This window comes from Pogona vitticeps, chromosome 3 (genome assembly GCF_051106095.1).
Source record: "Pogona vitticeps strain Pit_001003342236 chromosome 3, PviZW2.1, whole genome shotgun sequence".
Classification (NCBI taxonomy): Eukaryota; Metazoa; Chordata; class Lepidosauria; order Squamata; family Agamidae; genus Pogona; species Pogona vitticeps.
Window position 1 is genome coordinate 263,378,077 of NC_135785.1, and position 15,900 is coordinate 263,393,976.

At 48.3% G+C, this 15,900-nt stretch overlaps 2 protein-coding genes across 2 annotated transcripts in view; one reads left to right on the forward strand and one right to left on the reverse strand.

Annotated features, from left to right (window-relative positions):
* The window catches only part of LOC110078166 (sialidase-3), a 94,053-nt gene that overhangs the window by 38,305 nt on the left and 39,848 nt on the right, over positions 1–15,900 (reverse strand). The gene's annotated exons all lie outside the window — the stretch shown is intronic.
* The window catches only part of XRRA1 (X-ray radiation resistance associated 1), a 36,268-nt gene that overhangs the window by 9,929 nt on the left and 10,439 nt on the right, over positions 1–15,900 (forward strand). Inside the window, exons 7-12 of the mRNA XM_078390234.1 lie at positions 168–266; positions 1,764–1,993; positions 2,710–2,750; positions 4,552–4,665; positions 5,740–5,833; positions 14,891–15,009. Coding sequence (XP_078246360.1) covers positions 168–266; positions 1,764–1,993; positions 2,710–2,750; positions 4,552–4,665; positions 5,740–5,833; positions 14,891–15,009 — 697 coding nt within the window. The remainder of the gene's footprint in view (positions 1–167; positions 267–1,763; positions 1,994–2,709; positions 2,751–4,551; positions 4,666–5,739; positions 5,834–14,890; positions 15,010–15,900) is intronic.

Sequence of the window (15,900 nt, forward strand, 5' to 3'; positions counted from 1 at the left end):
AGTAAGGATGGCCTCAGAGACCCTGCCAGCTCCATCGTTCTAGGGTTCTCTGATCTTTTGGGCTTAAAAAAGTTTCCCTGTTGGGGCTTCAGATCTCTTTTTCCTCCCTCCCTTGGCTTTTCTCGCACCTTTACCGTTTCCAGACATGTTTACGCTTCCCTCCCCAGCGAGAGCTGCCCTATGTTCCCAGTTCTGGAAGTTTTACTGTTGGACGACAACCACTTGTCTCACCCAAATGTCTTTGTCAGCCTGGCCAACCTCCGAAGGTAAGGGAGACGTTGTCAGGAATGAGCTGTCCCCGAGTCGTTCGCTAAGCCCCAAAAGGTGTGGCTTTGGGCCAATCTGCACAGTCCTTGGGCTCCCCCAGAAGGAGGGAAGGGAAGGGTAGACCCCCTTCTGTGTATTCTCTTTCCTGGGAAACCCTGGGGAGGATCCCCATGTGTCCGAATTGACCTGATGCTGCACAGTTTTTATTATTAAGCCTAAATGGGATGGATTATTTTCATCTCTTTCCATCTGGTTTCACTGAGTTTTACTGGCCCTCTCAAAGGCTATCATACCTGGCAAAGAGGGGAAAAATAAGATATATACCATATTTTCCGTATATAAGACTATACTTTTGTCTAAAATCTTTAGAATAAAATTGAGGGTCCTCTTATACATGGAAGTAAGCTGATGAGAGAACAAAAACAAGTGGAGGGGAAAGCAGGGATCAAAGCGATTCTGCAGCACTTTTATCCCTTTCCCCCTACACTTGCTAAGCCCCACTTAGATTTCTTAATTTTGGATGAGAAAAGTGAGTGGCATCTTATACATGGAGGTGTCTTATACAGGGGAAAATAGGTATATATTTTTATAAAGACAAAAACATTGTGGCATCTTAAAGACTAACTGGCCCATTTTAATGCAAGCTTTCCACTTCTTCAAGACCTATCCAGCGGAACACAGTACAGTGGTGCCTCGCTTGATGAGGATAATTCGTTCCATTGAAACCGTTGTTAAGCAAAATCCTCATCAAGCGAAACAAAAAAGCCCATTGAAATGCATTGAAAACCAGTTCAATGGCTAAATACCTCAGCGTCCAGCGAAGATCCTCCATGGGGCGGCCATTTTCGGTGCCTGTAAAGTGAGGAATCCATCCTAAAGCACAGCGGGCGGCCATTTTAGAGCCGCCAATCAGCTGTTTTGGAAATATCGTCTAGCGAAAAATCGGTTCCCAGAGCAGGGAACCGATCATCGTCAAGCGAAATTTCCCTATCTAAATATGGTTTTGCAATCGCTATTGCAAGCTCAAAAACCTCATCGTAAAGCAGATTCATCATTTAACGAGGTAATCGTTAAGCAAGACACCACTGTAAATACGGAGTTCACAAGTGAAACATTCATGCTGGCTTTGAGAGTCTATGGTCTAGGATGGCCTTTAGGGTCATTGGCTATCTTGTTCTGCTGGGTCAGCTTTTTGAGATGGGCATTGGGGACACTGTTTTTCCAGCCACTCTGGTCCTTCTTAGAAGGTGTTGCTGGGGAATTCTTGTTTGACGCCTTGACCTTTGGCCTGTGAAGCCCTTCAGGGTTTAATCCTGTCCTCCATGCTGTTCCCCATATACCTGAAGCCTCTAGGAGTGGTTTCTCCAAAGTTCCTCCCGACTCTTGTTTGTCTTTCCTTTCTGATTCCAAGGAGGCTGGGAATTCTTGGCGCCCTAGGAAAGCCTTTGCAAAAACTCTTGCCCTCCCGTTTAACGGCTACGACTTTGTCTCCTCAGCCTGAAGCAATTAAACTTGGACAAAAACGGCATTAAGGAGGTCCCGTACCTCCATCACATCAACCATTCCCGTTTCTCCATCCATCCTTTATCAGCCAAGTCCGGCATCAAAGCAGGGCTCCGTAGCCGGAAAACAGCGAGGAAACGGCTCAGCCCGAACGGGACCCGGAGGTTCTGCGAGAAACCCGAATATATCATCCTGCACAGCACTAGGGATCCCGACAGGACCGGTGGGTCCAGAGCGTCGATGTCGTTCTATTTCTTGTCACGGTACAATTCGGAACCCACACTCCACCTCCATCGTTCCACTGAAAACGGTTCACAGAACCCACGAACCAGCAGATTCCCCGTCCCGTCCTGACACTGACAGCAACATCTCAACATGGAGAAATCCAAAACATTGCATGGGGCCACTTTACAAAATGGAAAGTCCCCAGCAATTTTTTTCTTTCAAGCCATGTTGTTTAAATGGAAAAGACCTGCTTGTTCCCCCAGGTGTTACTGTATTTTTTAAATAAAAGAAGTGGGCAAAAGCAGTCGCCCCCCCCCAACTCCCTACAGAGCGGAAGGGAGGTGTGTAGTGCTGTTTGGGGGCTGGGGGGGTGCCTTTGGGCCTCTGAGGACTGTGTATGGCCCATGGGGGGGTTTAAAACCCATTCCCATTGGGGCCCCGTTGCGTGTCACTCATACGCACGGTCGCACAAAGAGCAAGAGCCCCGCTTTCCTTTTACAATCTCCTTTGTGAGCCGTGTTCTCTCTCCTGCCGTCTGACTTTTTTTGCTCTGCCCTAGGGGTGGGCAGTGTGTGTGTGTTGGGGGGAACCTGTTGGATTAGGGTGGCGTGGGACTGGCATGGCATTTTAGCCTTTCCAGGCTGCCTGGCTACCTTCCCCCCGTCTCCGGCAGCCTGATGTTAAACTTTTTATCTTTCCCTCTCTCCCTGCTAGAGGTTGTCTTTCCTTCTTGGTCTCCGGAGCCGACCGAGCAGGTAAGTGCTTCTGCCTTTTCTGTGATCCTTTGCCGGCTTTGGTGGGGCACAGGGGGGGTCTGCCCGCCAAAGCCAAAGAAATGGAACTGTTTTGTCTTCATTCCAGTGGCGCTTCTGCAGGAGAAATTCTTGATGGCTTTGCACTTTTGCTGTTGCTCCAGATAATGGGTTTTTAACAAGCCATCCCAGTAATTAAATTAAAACCCTTCATGAGCTTGCTTGGGCTTTAAGATCATCCGGGGAGGCCTTTCTCTCGGTCCTGCCACCTTCACAGATACGTCTGGTGGAGATATAGGAGAAGGGCCTTCTCTGTGGAAGTTCCCAGACAGTGGAACTCCCTGCCACTGGAAGCCAGGCTGGTCTCGTCTTGGCCGTCCTTCCACAAGCATATTCTCTTCAGGCAAGCTTTCCTTTAAATTGGCCCATTGACCAAGAGGATTTTAAAAGGGATAATTGAACTTCGTTGTTTTACTTCTGCTTTTAGCATTGCTCTTATTGATACGTTTTAATAAGATATTTGTTTTAATTCTTTTCTTATATTGTAATTATTCATTATTTTAGGTTTTAACTTTGTTTCTTTCAGTACTGTAAGCTGCCTTGGAGCCTTTGAGAGAAAGGCAGCATCCAAGTCCTTTAAATAAAACAAAAAATGAATAAATAGAGCCCACAAGGTAAATCCAACAGCCCACGGGGTGGTCTTGTGGCCAAATGGAGTTAAAAATGGCATTTCAGCATGAGAATCTTTCCTTGGATTTTCCCACCAACGAAACAGGAACCTAATACCCCTGCGAGTTCTTCCGTTAAGTAGACCCTAACCCTCTCCGCACACCTTGTTTTGCCAAAAGCAACATGTGCAATTTCTTTTTATACCAGAAGTTACTTTCTGTTCTCATATCTGAATGTTCATGGCAGAACCTGGGAATGGAAAAATGCCCCCCACCCAACACTCAGAGGCAAAACTTTGACCCCTGTTGGTTTATCGGGAAGCTAAGCAGATTTAGCTCCAATGACTGACTTGGGGGAAAGAGGGTTTTACTTCCCTGTGAATGTAGACGTACAACTTTGCATTCTCAAGCCAGGAAGAACATGAGGTTTTGGGTCTCCTGGGCTTTCGTGTCTGTCTGGTGGGCTGCTTGTCAGATCACTGGTCCTGAAATCCTGATCCATCATCTGACATTCGCTGCAGATGAGCATCAACCACTCAGTGGTAGAGGGTCCTTCATGCTTTGCGCACCCAAGATTTCCGATGGAGCCTGTGAGCTCTCCAGTTCGGAGAGAAGTGGTCAGGGGTCAAGGCTGGGAGAGATCCAGGACAAGGCGAGATAAGGTAGTTATCTGGTGGGCTGCCGGCTGTCAGGAGTTCTCCCAGTGGAATGTTTACGTTTATCCAAGAGTCATGCTAAAGGGCAAGAAATTAAGATCTCAGGAAATGGGCTTTTTGGACTCCCGCCCAATGGAGCTGTCTGGCCTTGTAGGGAGAGGCAAGTTGCTGGTTAGGAAAGCGGTCCTCCAAGCAACAGGATGTTGGACTGGGAAGGTTTCTTTGCCAAATTGGAAAACCCGGAGCCTGAATCTCTTAAAGAAACCGTTAGAACGTTATAGACTCAATAACGCAGTGGTTCCCAACCTGGGGTCTTCAGATGTTCTTGGATGGGAGCTCCCAGAAGCCTTCGCCACCGGCTGTGCTGGCCGGGTTTTCTCCTACAACCTATTCACCCCAGTGAACATTGAAGGGTTTTGTTTGCTTGGGGGGTGTAGGTTGTATCTGGTCATCTTTCCTCTCTCTCTCTTTCTTTTACAGGAGGATTCGGCGCCACCACGTCATGTTCCTGAGACTTCTTCTGCCAGTGACGTCAGCTCAGAGTTCACGCTTCCCTTACCGGAGCTGAGGTTTCTCAGCCTGGCCAACAACCAGGTGATCGGCCACACTTTTCTCCGTCGTTCCCAAGACAGATTGCTCTTTTGTAATCTGGTCACCAGGCCTGGAGGTCTGGGACTCACCAGGATCTTGTAGAGCCATAGAGACCGAGCAGGATCCTTGAGTGAGGGTGGGGGTGGGCAAATCAAGGTCTCCGGCTGCATGTGGCCCCCCCAATGGCTCACTTGTGTGTAAACCCTCAGTACCCCAAGAGCAATATGTTCTTCTGATGCCCAGTTTTATTTTGCTTACTAGATTGGAAATCTCTGTTCCGTGCAAGAAGTTTCCATGCTTTAAGATGGCTTCTTATGACATGTTGCCAATCATGGATGGGGATTCCCTGCCAGCCGCATGGCTACAGGCGCCCGGGACTGGAGATAGACTGGCCCTCACTGCTCAAGACAGGATGTTAGCAGCCCTGAAAAATCTCTCTTCCCCCTCCTGCTTCATACCTCCGGCGAAGGAGGTAGAGCAGATTTCTGGCTGACTCGCAACAGATCAGCCCTGGAATTTTGCTTTCCGGCTGTCTCCCTCCCGCTGCTGTACTTACATAAAGAAGGGGACAGGAAGCTTGGCGTATAGTTCTTCGAAAAGCGTAGTTCTTTGAAAAACCTCCACTTAAAAGAGATGGGAAATTCCTAGAAGGCTAATAAGCTCAGGGGTTCTCTTTACCCTTCTGCATTCGCAGAGCAGGTCTCTTGGCCCCTCTGAACCTCTAGTGTGGGGCTTACGTCAGCCAGGGGCTCAACATTACTGGTTTTTTTTTCCTGGTGGAAGCACAGCATGTCAAGGAACTATAGCAGTTCATGTAGTAAAATTTTCCAGGCTCTGGGTTGGGAATCTTCTACCTGACCTGCAGATCTTCTCTATGTGGGCGGGATTTGTTTATTGTGTGGAAAGACACGCCATCCTCCGAATTCTCTTCTTTAGCTTTGGAGTGGCACAGCACAGGAGGACGCGGCTTCCACCTTATGCCCAAGTGTGTTGTTTGTCCCTTCCGGCGTTGGCAGCCGCCACTCTTGCCCCTGACGAAAGCCCTGATGGCGCGCACCTCTGTTTTCTGGCTTGCAGATCGAGCATGAGGAGGATTTGCTCGCTGTGGCCCTCTTCCCGTCTCTGACCGAGCTGACGTTCTACGGCAACCCTTTCACCATTTCACGGAGCGGTACGGTCTCCACCTGCCAGCGTTTGGGGTTTTGTCAGGGCGGCTGCTAAGTGGAAAGAAATCATTGGGGGGGGGGGGCAGCAGCCAGCACAGGGAGAATGGGCCTTGCAGGCTATGCTTTCAACCTCATTGGTTCCCCTTCTGGTGATTGCAAAAGGAGTTCTTGTAAGCTGGACTCTTATTTTCCCATTCAGCTCCATGTGGAATTTGGGACCTTGTTCCCTAGAAAAGGGACGTGGTGGCGCTGCGGGCTAAACCGCAGAAGCCTCTGTGCTGCAGGATCCAAAGACCAGCAGTCGTAAGATCGAATCCACGCAACGGAGTGAGTGCCCGTTGCTTGTCCCAGCTCCCACCAACCTAGCGGTTCGAAAGCATGCAAATACAAGTAGATAAATAGGGACCACCTCGGTGGGAAGGTAACAGCGTTCCGTGTCTAAGTCGCACTGGCCATGTGACCATGGAAGATTGTCTTCGGACAAAACGCTGGCTCTATGGCTTGGAAACGGGGATGAGCGCCGCCCCCTAGAGTCGGACACGACTGGACAAAAATTGTCAAGGGGAACCTTTACCTTTTACCTCCCTAGAGGGGTTCCGTTATAAATGAAACCTCTTCCCTCTTTTTGCTTCTGTTCCCCACCTTCTCTCACACACTGGCTTGCTGGGCGCTCCCTCTTACCTCCTCTGCTTTCTCTCTTCTCCCTCCCACTTCTGTTCTCTTGCTATCTATGATTTTTTTAAAATCTTACGTATATATAAAAAACTCAAAGGTTCATAGGCATCCTTCAGTCTCGAGAGACTATGGTAACATGCTCTGTATCGAGAAGTGCCCTCTCCAGAGCATGACGCCTGGGTAAAGTAGTATGGAGGATAGGCTGTTACCCAAGCAGCAGATCCCCCCTCTCCACATTGCTGAAATGGTCCAGTGGAAAGGCAAGAGCCAGTACAACTGGTTCCAGCAATGTCGCAGGAGTTGGCAGAACGACATGAGCTGCCTTCGGGACTCCAGCTCCGGATTTTGCCTCTAGGTTAACTCCTGAAGCCTTTTCCATGAATGGATATAGCCGCAAGGCAGTGGAGGTTTGAAATTGGAGTTTTCCTTCTCCTAGATGGGCTGCCTTCCAGGGCTGATGAGCCTCACCTACCCGGCCTGCTCTCTAATAGTGCGGAAGTATGATCCGACGCTTAAAACTTTCCTGCCTCCCAGGAATGCGTGACTCCCCCCCAAAAAGGTGACTCTCAGGTTATTCAAAGAACGATCAGGTAGACTAGAATCTTTTGAAACAGGTTTCTGTGTATTGTGATTCCTGATTTATGTCCATTAATTATTTTGCACAGAGATTGTCCTAGAGAGAGAGAGCACAGAGGGGCTCGGTTGGCAAAGGATGGTGTAGCTCACCTTAGCAAAGAAACCGACGAACAGGCCTCTGATGTTGTGTGTGACGTTGTTGTTTAGTCATGTCCGACTCCTCGTGACCCCACGGACCAGAGCACGGCAGGCCCTCCTGTATTCCACTGCCTCCCATAGTTGTGTCAAATTCATGTTGGTAGCTTTGATGACCCTGTCCAACCCTCTCCTCCTCTGTTGTCCCCTTCTCCACTTGCCCTCACACTTTCCCAACATCAGGGTCTTTTCCAGGGATTCCTCTCTTCTCATGAGATGGCCAAAGTACTGGAGCCTCAGCTTCAGGATCTGTCCTTCCAGTGAGCACTCAGGGTTGATTTCCTTTAGCCTGAAAGCAAGCCTGTTTCCGTTCATGGGTTTTCTTGGCAAAGATACTGGAGTGGCTTGCCAGTTCGTGCTCCAGGTGGATCACGTTTAGTCAGAACTCTCCACTATGTCCTGTCCGTCTTGGGTGTCCCTGCACGGCATAGCCCATCGCTTCTCTGAGTTCCTCAAGCCCCTTCGCCACGACAAGGCAGCAATCTGTGAAGGAAGTGTGTGCCATTACCGGGGCTTGTAAGTGGGTTGTTGCCTGGGGTTGGTTGTTCATTCTCGTTGCCACCTCTGTATCAGTGTTGTGTAGTCCGTTGACGGGTTGTCTGCAAGGAAGTAGAGGCCAGCCACCGAGGGCTTTGGGGAGTGAAGTATCCTTATCAAGAATGATTGCAGAGCACTTACGATACACACAAGCATCTCAGTTGTGGACTGCAGACGACAACGCGTGGAGTTTGGTTATTTTCTCTTCCGAGTCTGTCTTGTAGTTCGTTGCTTCTGGAGAGGGTCACAAAGTGCCGGTTCGGCGATTCATCGCCAGTGTGTTTAGTGACCAGACGGGGGCTTGGCGCTTCCCAGCCCCGCCTCCTCCTCTGATTGGGTGCCTGCTGGAGGAGGCGGGGCTGGGAGGCACCAAGCACCTGTTCGGCCACTGAACAAACAATCATGAACTGCTGAACTGACAGTTCGTGCCCACCTCTGCTTATGGAAGTTACATATACATGTGTGGATTATGTTTGCTCGCTGATAATCAGTTATTTCTGCGGTAGCCTGATTTGTGCCAATTGATGACAATAAACTGCTACGATAACCTGTTTTTAAACTGGGGAAAAAATCTTTCCCCCTTTTTATGTGTTGTATATTGTAAAAGCCTTTGATCAGAAACAAAAAAGTATTTATAGATAGATATATATCTGTGTGGAGGAACAGGTACACAATGCAAGCTAAGGTAATGCATGAAAATTTGATCAGCTGCCTGCAAAAAAAATCCATTTCCCTCTGTGACAAACCCAGACCTACTGGGATATGTCACACAGTTACACTAAGCTGCCACCAACCATTCCCTTTAAGAAGTCACACAGACCAGGGATGGATTTTTAAACAATAGAAAGAATAAGGTTTATTTAAATACACACAGGGAAAAATAAAACAATCAGGTGAATCAGATAAAGTAACGTGGCTTAGTTTCACTCATACATGCATACAGTTTGGTTCACACAGAACCCTTAACTTGAAGCACAGACCCTGAACCTATCAGTTCTGGCTAACCAACAGACACCTGAACCTATCAGGTTGGTACTCTGACACACAGTAGTACCCTGTCTGACACACAGACTCCCACAACAGCTTCTTCTTCCCAGCTGCTGCTTCGTCACATCCCAGTGTCTCACAGCGTCTCTCATCTTCACCACACAGGCATCACATATTTATACAGTACAGCCCCTCCTCCTGATGTCCCGCCTTCCACTCCCCATAGGATGGAACTTTCCCTCCAAACCCATGACAGACAGGTAACATCAGTGCTGTATGTAACACCTCCCCTCTTTATAAGTTGTTTTGTAGGGGGAAAGCTAACGTGCTTTTCACCAAAAAACAACCTAGGTAAAATACACAACAACAGTTATACATACCATATTATACTTACTCATACTTACATTCTAAGTTAAACCATAGCAATTAGGCATTTTAACATTTACCATTAACATTACATCAATTTACCTTTATTCATACAAACCAAATTCAAAAAAAACAGGTACATTTTACTTTTTGTCATCATTATATACACATAGTCCATGTTCTTTCGCCGTCTTCATTCTTCAGGTCTTCTTGATAAGGCGTCAGCAACACAGTTCACTGACCCTCTGACCACCTTCACTTCAAAGTCATAGTCCTGTAGGTTTAAAGCCCACCTCATAAGTTTGCTATTGTGGGTTTTCATTGTCTTTAACCATTGCAATGGTGAATGGTCAGTGCACAGAACAAAATGTCTTCCCCAGATGTAAGGCTTGGCCTTCTGGATCGCGTAGACTATGGCCAAACACTCCTTCTCCACGGTTGCCAAATGTCTCTCACCTTTTTGAAGTTTCCTACTCAGGTAGGACACTGGATGCTGGTCACCATTCTCATCCTCCTGGCACAGAACTGCTCCTACCCCGCTGTTAGACGCATCGGTGTAGATGATGAACTCCCGGTCGAAGTCTGGAGCCCGCAGCACAGGGTAGTTGATTAACGCCTCCTTCAACCTCTGGAACGCCGCCTCACAGTCGCTGGTCCACGGGATGCGGTCATCAGCCTTCTTCCTCGTCAGATCGGTCAGCGGAGCCGCAATCTCGCTAAACCTCGGGATGAACTTTCTGTAGTAGCCCACCAACCCAAGAAATGATTTGACTTTTTTCTTGGTGTTGGGTCTAGGCCAATCACGAACAGCTTCTATTTTGGCCTCCAGGGGTTTTATCATTCCTCCCCCTACCATGTGACCCAAGTATTTTATTTCTGGGCTACCCAGCTGACACTTGCTGGCCTTTACTGTTAGCCCTGCTGCACTTAACCTCTGCAGCACTAACTCCAGGTGTATCAGGTGATCTTCCCAGGTATTACTGAAGATCCCTATGTCGTCAATGTAGGCCACTGTAAAGTCACTGAGCCCTGCCAAGGTCTGGTCCATCAGCCTTTGGAATGTGGCTGGTGCATTTCTGAGACCAAAGCTCAGGACTCGAAACTCATAGAGACCAAAAGGGCTGCAAAAGGCAGTCTTTTCTTGATCCCTGGGATCAATTCTTAATTGCCAATATCCCTTTACCAGGTCCAATGATGAGATGAACCGACAACCCCCTATGGTTTCAATCAGGTTGTCTAGCCTGGGCATTGGGTAGGCATCAGGAGTGGTTACACGGTTTAATTTCCTGTAATCAACACAAAACCTAATGCTCCCATCAGGCTTGTCCACAAGGACTATCGGAGAGGACCAAGGACTAGAAGAGGGGACGATTATGTTCTCCCTAAGCATCTCGTCCAGCTCCTTCCGCACCTTGTCCCTATAGGGTCCCGTTACTCGGTATGGGGATACTGCCTGCGGGGGTGCATCCCCTGTGTGGATCCGATGCATCACTCCCTTCACTATCCCCGGCTTGTTGGAAAACACCTGTTGATATTTACTAAGCAGCATTCTTAGTTCTTGCTGCTGGTCTTGGGTGAGTGCAGGACTGATCTTTACCTCCTCTGGGTTGTATTTTACTTCCCCTCTACCCTCCCAGAAGGGTAATTCAGCTTCCTCACTCTCAGCTGCTTTTATCGCGAATAAAACCCTCTGTTCCCCTCTGTAGTAGGGTTTTAGGGCATTCACATGAACCACCCTCCTTGCTTGGTTCTCCTCCTGCTCTATTAGGTAGTTCAGGTCTGACATCTTGGAAATGACCCTATATGGTCCTGCCCATTTGAGCTGCAGTTTGTTCTCTCTGCAGGGCCTAAGCCAAAGCACTTCCTCCCCTGGGTCAAAGTGCCTCTCTCTAGCTTTGTGGTCATACCATGTTTTCTGTCTGACCTTCTGAGCTTGCAGGTTTTCTGCTGCCAGCTCTAGATTTCTCTTTAGGTCATTCATCAAGGTGTCTATGTAAGTCACAACGTCTTGTGGGTCATCCTGGGTGATCTGCTCCCAATTTTGTTTGATCAAATCAAGGGGCCCTTTCACCCTTCTTCCAAATAAAAGTTCAAATGGACTGAACCCGGTACTGGCTTGTGGCACTGATCGGTAAGCAAACAAAAGGGATTGCAGCTTCTGGTCCCAATTGTTTGGATTCTCTGCCAAGTAAGCCCTAATCATGCGCATTAAAGTCCCATTGAACTTCTCAGTTAACCCATTGCTTTCAGGATGATAAGCAGTGGTTTCCTTGTGCTTAATTCCACAGATTTGCCATAAGCGTTTCATGAGCTTTGATGTGAACGATGCTCCCAAATCTGTGATTATCTCTGAGGCAAATCCCATCCTGGACATATACCCCACCAAAGCATCGGCCACTGTGTTAGTTTCGATGTTAGTCAAGGGTATAGCTTCAGGATACCTTGTGGCATGGTCCACAATTGTTAGTATGAACCTGTTCCCCCTCTTTGTGGCCTTGGGCAAAGGTCCCACAATATCCACCCCTATGCATTTGAACGGCGTGTCAATCACAGGCAAAGGGCACAACTTTGCTTTGGTCCTGTCGCGGTTATTCCCCTGCCTTTGACACACATCACATTGTTTACAGAACTCCCTGATCTGCTTCCCTATGTCAGGCCAGTAGAAATTCTGTGTGATTCTCTGCTGTGTTTTGTTCACTCCTAAGTGTGCAGCAAACATGTCAGAGTGACCCCTTTGTAAAATCATGGGGCGATACTTTTCAGGTACCACCAGCTGACTTCTGATCCCATCTCCCCCTTTTGAGATATTCCTCAGGGTTTCTCTATATAAAATCCCCTTTTTCTCCAGAAATCTCACTGGGGTTTCAGGTGTTAGCTGAGCGTCAGTCACCTGTTCAAAACACTTTTGGAGAGTGGCGTCTGCCTTTTGCTCCTGTCCAAATCGGCTGTCTGTGGTCAAGGTTTCCACCACAGCTTCTGAACTCCCCTCTGCTTCCGTCTCTGGCTCATCATTACCCCCCTGAACTGTCCCTGTGGTGGCTTGTGAGCGTGTAATCACTAGCACCCGTTTCACATGTTCAGCCAGGTCATTTCCCACGAGTACGGCTGCTGGCAGAGTCGATGAAATCGCTAGCCGCCAAACTCCCCTCCAGCCTTGAAAGTTGACAGGTACCTCTGCTACTGGCAGAGAGATTACCTGCCCCTCAATCCCTGCCACCTTCATGCTCTCATTTGGGATTATAAACTCCCGAGGAATAATATCTGGATGGCACAGGGTTACCTGGGAACAAGTGTCCCGCAGCCCCCTATACTGACGGTCAAGTATTCCTACGTCCACCCCGGCTGTCTCAAACAACTGAGAATCAGTTTTCACCAGCAAGCAGCGCTTTACCTCCACAAGAGGACCATTTTCCTCAGCCTGCTCAGCATAGGTAGCTGTTCCAGACTGAGTAGCCATGGCAACAGGCTCCCTCGGTGACACTGAGCCTTGCTCTTTCTGGACACAGAACACAGCTTTTGGCTTGGTCCCACTAGACTCCTGAGGCACCATTCCTTTTAGCTGCTTTAATTTCTGACACTCTGAGATTAGATGACCCTTTCCCTGACAGAAATAGCATTTTCTGGTGTATTTTGATTCTCTCTCATCTTGTTTTGGTTTTCCCTCCAAAATCTGAGGTCTTAGTTTCATGTCTGAGGGCTTCCCTTCACCATGGGCCCCTCCCCCTTGCTGGCTTTTCCCTGGTCCCTGAGAGTACTTGCTGTAGGTTTCTTTGGGTTTCCCTACAGATTTCCCCTCACCCAAGGGCTTTCTTATTTGGGAAATAAAATCTGCGACCTCTGCGGCTTCTGCCACAGATTTCGGTTTCCTTTCCCTCACCTGGAATTTCAATTCCCCATGCAGGACTGAATAGAACTGTTCCAGGGCTATCAAGTCTTTAAGCTGTTCATAGGTCTCTGTCCCCTCCTGCGATAGCCATTTCTCAAGCAGCCTCACCAATTGGGCCCCCACTTGGGTAAAAGTCTGCTCTGGCTTCTTGGTTAGGGACCTGAATCTTTGTCTCAGCTGTTCTGCATTTATCCCATGTCTGGCAAACACCAGTTTTTTAAACTCTGCAAAATCTTTCATCAGTTCCTCAGGCATCTCGGCATAAACCTCAGCCAGGCTACCACTGATTAAAGATCGCATGATGGTCATCTTCTCAGTTTCCCTCACTGAGAAGTCCACAAACGCTCTTTCCACTAAGGAAAAGAACACCTCAGGACAATCTCCCTTGTGGTACACAGGGAATTTCTTCAGGTCAGCTTTAGACAGTTGGCCTCCCTCAGAATCCCTATTGTTATTATTGTTCTGGTTCATCATTTCCAATTTTCTTAACTCATACGCCATTCTTTCTTTTTCCAGAGCAATTTTCTCTCTCTCCATTCTTTCTTCCCTCTCCATTCTCTCTCTCTCTAATTCAAATTGCCTTTGTTTCTCTCTTTCCCTTTCCTCCATTTCAATTTGCCTTTCCCTTTCCTCCCTTCTTTCTCTCTCTAATCTTTCCTCCACTTCAAATTGCCTCATCCTCAGTTCATGCTGTTGGGCTATGAGCAATTTTCTAAGTTCTGGGTTCTGCTCTCCTGTGCTGTCACCCTGCACTGAGCCAAATTCATCCTCAGAACCTTGGTCAATCTGGGGGTCTTTCACTTCACTCATGTCTGCTATCTGGCTTCGAGTCAAGGGCATAATCCCCCCTCAGAACAGGCTGCTTTAAAAAGTCAAGCCTCAAAATAAAACGACCACTTTTTTCCTTCTTGCCTCAGAACCAGCTCTCCCTAGAGATTGCTGCTGTTCTTCAGCACTAACTTGCAACAGTATCGAGTCAGAGCCTACCCCCCTCTGCTGGGCCTCTCAGCTGGCAAGCTAGCTCACTGTTACTATGCAGTTTTGCCTCAGCTTTTTCCCGCCAAAACTAGGCTGCCTCAGAGCACCTTAATCTAAGTCTCCCCAGTTGGCACGTTCTTCTACTAGCGCACCTCCCCGTGAGGTACACCTAGAAGATTACCTACGCGCCTCAGACTGTCCCTGACTAGACCCCCCTTGCTCTGGGCACACTTGCCAAGGCTTTGCTGGACCACTGGACAACTGGACCAGTCGTATCCCACACGCTGGACACCAATCAATGTGACAAACCCAGACCTACTGGGATATGTCACACAGTTACACTAAGCTGCCACCAACCATTCCCTTTAAGAAGTCACACAGACCAGGGATGGATTTTTAAACAATAGAAAGAATAAGGTTTATTTAAATACACACAGGGAAAAATAAAACAGTCAGGTGAATCAGATAAAGTAACGTGGCTTAGTTTCACTCATACATGCATACAGTTTGGTTCACACAGAACCCTTAACTTGAAGCACAGACCCTGAACCTATCAGTTCTGGCTAACCAACAGACACCTGAACCTATCAGGTTGGTACTCTGACACACAGTAGTACCCTGTCTGACACACAGACTCCCACAACAGCTTCTTCTTCCCAGCTGCTGCTTCGTCACATCCCAGTGTCTCACAGCGTCTCTCATCTTCACCACACAGGCATCACATATTTATACAGTACAGCCCCTCCTCCTGATGTCCCGCCTTCCACTCCCCATAGGATGGAACTTTCCCTCCAAACCCATGACAGACAGGTAACATCAGTGCTGTATGTAACACCCTCCCCCCCCCCCCTTTTGCTTCCAGGAGATCCACCTTTACTTACCAGTTTCCTTCAGAACAAACTAGGGATTAAAATGATAAGGAAGAAAATATCCAAACTCGAGAAGCCACGGATCTTCATCCCTATCAAACCAAACCGGAAGGTATGAACCTGGCGAGACTCATTGGATGCCAGCCGTTGGAAAAGAGAAAACTGCTTAAGGGTGTATGTGTGTGTGTGTGTGCGTGCAAGAGGAAAGTTGGGTTTTTTCTGTCGGGTTTTGAGATATGTGGTAGAGGCTGTACATCAGAATGGCCAGTTTCATGCATTCTCATTTTAACAAAATTGCTTCAATCTGGCATATTCTAGGCTAGTGGTTCTCGACCTTAGATAACACCTGGGTTACCTAAGGTTGGGAATCACTGCTCTAGAACAATGGTTCTCAGATGGGTCCCCAGAGATTCTTGAACTGCAACTCCCAGAAATCCTGGCCAGCACAGCAAGGGGTGAAAAGGCTTCTGGGAGTTGCAGTCCAAGAACATTGGGGGACCCAAGTTGGAGAACCACTGCTCTAGGAGATGTGTGTGGGGGCAATTTTGCTATATTTTACTCCTTGATTTTATTTTAGACTGGGAAAGGGGGCTTTCTCCAACCGGACATTGGTTAAAACCATTCCAAAGCAGTCTAAAAGATGGTGAAATGGCTCCCTTTGGCTTCTGGAAGGGACAAAGGGGATTAAACAGTAGGGACTTCCATGGTGGGCCTGTGTGGTCCCTGGGTCTCTGGAATTGGCTCACTCCTGATCCGTCCCCTCACATCTTCCAAAAGCGTAGACGTCCCTTCCCGAGGTTCCATGAGAGGGTCCCTTTCCCTCTCTCCCACCCGCCCACCCTGCCTGCTCTTCCCTTTTTTCTCAGCTCTTCTCGCTCGCCCAGAAATTTCCCTGAAGGCATGCTCAAGGGGGAGTCCGGGTCACGACGCAGTGTCCTGGTTGGTGCCGGGTTGCACCCCCTTCCCCTTTTCAACGTTTCCTCCTTTCCCCTTCCTCAACAAG